Source organism: Corvus brachyrhynchos, unplaced genomic scaffold (genome assembly GCF_000691975.1).
Source record: "Corvus brachyrhynchos isolate BGI_N302 unplaced genomic scaffold, ASM69197v1 scaffold220, whole genome shotgun sequence".
In the NCBI taxonomy this organism is placed as follows: domain Eukaryota; kingdom Metazoa; phylum Chordata; class Aves; order Passeriformes; family Corvidae; genus Corvus; species Corvus brachyrhynchos.
The window spans coordinates 6679749-6682196 of NW_008236209.1; the positions used below are offsets into that span (position 1 = coordinate 6679749).

At 45.3% G+C, this 2448-nt stretch overlaps 1 protein-coding gene across 1 annotated transcript in view; it reads left to right on the forward strand.

The window, feature by feature from the left end:
* The first annotated feature begins 63 nt into the window (after positions 1-63).
* Positions 64-2448, forward strand: part of LOC103623403 (V-set and immunoglobulin domain-containing protein 4) — a 12196-nt gene continuing 9811 nt past the window's right edge. Inside the window, exon 1 of the mRNA XM_017741867.1 lies at positions 64-1841. Within this exon, the coding sequence (XP_017597356.1) occupies positions 1787-1841 (55 nt within the window). The 5' untranslated portion in view covers positions 64-1786. The remainder of the gene's footprint in view (positions 1842-2448) is intronic.

Below are 2448 nucleotides of genomic sequence, written 5' to 3' on the forward strand. Positions count from 1 at the left end.
CCCCCCCCCCCAGCTTTATATACTGAGCACAATGTCATGTGGTATGGTCAGTTGGGGTCACCTGTCCTGGCTGTGTCTCCTCCCAATCTCCCCTGTACTCCCAGCCCTGTCACCACCGTGGCCATGAGAAAAGCAGAAAAGGCCTTGGCTTTATGTAAACACTGATTAGCAATAACAAAATCATCTCTATATTGTCAACCTTGTGTTCAGCACAAATCCAAAACAAAACCCCATATTAGCCACTGTGAAGACAATTAATTCTACCCCAGCCAAAACCAGCACAGTTTCCTTTTGACTTAGTTCAAGACAATGTAGGCTTCTGCCCTCCTCCAGCAAGCTCTGTTCCCTGAGAAGGAGTTTCAATGACTCAACCTTACCATGGTCTTTTCCTCCCTTGAGCCAAGAAGTACGTGAACACTTCAGCCCCCACAGCAGCTTTTCCTGCTTCTCCCTATCCCAGTGGCTGCAGGCTGGAGTGGCATCTCATGGGAAATGTCTGATGAAGGAATACAGGGCCACAAGGGAGGATTCCACTGTACCACTGCAGACCCAAACCATGTCTCACTATCACTACAGCACAGCTGTGTCCAGACCAGGGACTGGGATTTGGTTGGCTGCATTGAATTAGTCAGATTACTTGTATTTGAGGACAGGATGTTGAATTTGAGTGTAACAACAGCAAAGGCTCATTTCAATTCAGCTGAATGCAAGTAAGCAGAAGAGATTCTTTCATTGGAGCGGAAGAAAAATTGAGAGCTGTAGAAGACAGCAAAAGGCAGTAAAATACCTTGAAAGGGATATTTCAATAGAAAACAGATACTTCTCTTAGACAGGACAAGTGCTCAATTACTGAATTATAGAGATTAACTAAAACATTTAATTAATAATACATCATTTCAGTTAAGAAACCATGATTTTATGGTCTCAAAGATTTTCTACATGGACAAGTTCCTCTTTTTGTCTCGGGGCATCTCCATGTTCACCTGTTTCCAAAGCAGTCGAAAGACGCTGCAAGTATGTATGGCCCCAGTCAGGGCTTGTAATTGAAAGCAATTAACCAATTAAACCAAGCAGCTCAATTGCTCTGTGAGAAGGGAAGATCCATCTGTGAGATGCAGTAGGAGTGGTGGTCTAGGTGTTTGCAGCTCTTGGGAAATTTTGGGGTTTAGATTTGTATACCTGAATTCCTCATATCTTAAATGTGGTACAGTGATATAGAATATTTCAGTTGGAAAGGGCCTACAACAGTCATCTGTCCCACACTAGTAATGTAAAAATTTAAGGTGTTTCATGAACTTAAAACGTAGTGATGGGTGTTAGAGAAGCTGGTGAGAAAGTGAATTGTGAGGACCAAGATGGTTCAGCTCCTTATGAGTTCTCTCTCAGACCTGCGTGTGTGTAATTGTGTGTTAAAGCTTATTCATCAGAAAACAACACAAGGAGGAAAAAAGAAATGGTTGCTTAGGAATCAAAAGAAATAAAGGAAAAAATTTAAAAAACAGAAGGGGGGGAAGCATAGTCAGCAGAAAATACGAAATAGAGTAGAAGTAATTTTTCAACTTTCCTCTTCACACCAGGGTTTCCGCTCTGCCACACCTCTGACAGTGGTCACTGAGACACTTGTTTTCTGATAAAGAGGAAGGAAAAACCACCAGCTGTTGTCCTGGATGCTCAGAGACACTCAGTGACAGAGTGAGCACAGGCAGGGAAGTCTTCCTGATTTACCACAGCTTGGGGAAAGCGGGTCAGTCTGGCTGGAGCGGGAGCAGCTGTGCCGCTGGCAAGGATGGAAACGCTGCTGCGAGTAGCTGTGCTCGTGAGTTCCCTTCTCCACTGCAGCGGTGAGTCTGGTCTGGGCATGGGCCCCTCCCTGGGGTGGCCCTGCCCTGCGCTGGGGTGTGCTTGGCAGGGGTGGCTCTGTTTTGGGAAGAGAGATATGGCAAAAAGGCCAAGTCTGTGTGCTGCTGCCTTGGGGCTCCAGGTGTTTCAGATCCAGAGGCCACAGAGTGCAACAGTACATGAGGCCATGGAAACGCTGCCCACACACGTGGTGACAGTTATTTCATGGAACACAAAGGGTCTGATTAGTGCTTGTGTTTCCAGGAAAAGGCAGGTTTGAAACCCACCAGAAGAGGTAAAGCAATGTCTGTGGAAGCTAAGAGTCAATCCTCAGAGTGAGAGAAATGTACTGGACAACAGCAATGGTCCTAATTTTTACAGGAAAGTGTGAAGAGTTTTAGGCTTCTTTACCCCATGGTTTAAGCTTCTCATGTTTGGCTTAGGCTGAGAAAATGGTGTGTGTCAGAAAAACAAATAGGCAATGGAGAAGTTTTTGCTGTTCCTCAGAAGCCCCAAGGGTGATGTCTGGAGCAGACACTGGCTGAGACAAGGGAGCTGCCACTTGGACTTTAGACCAACTCTTTTCCTCAGGCCTAAATTATCCAATAA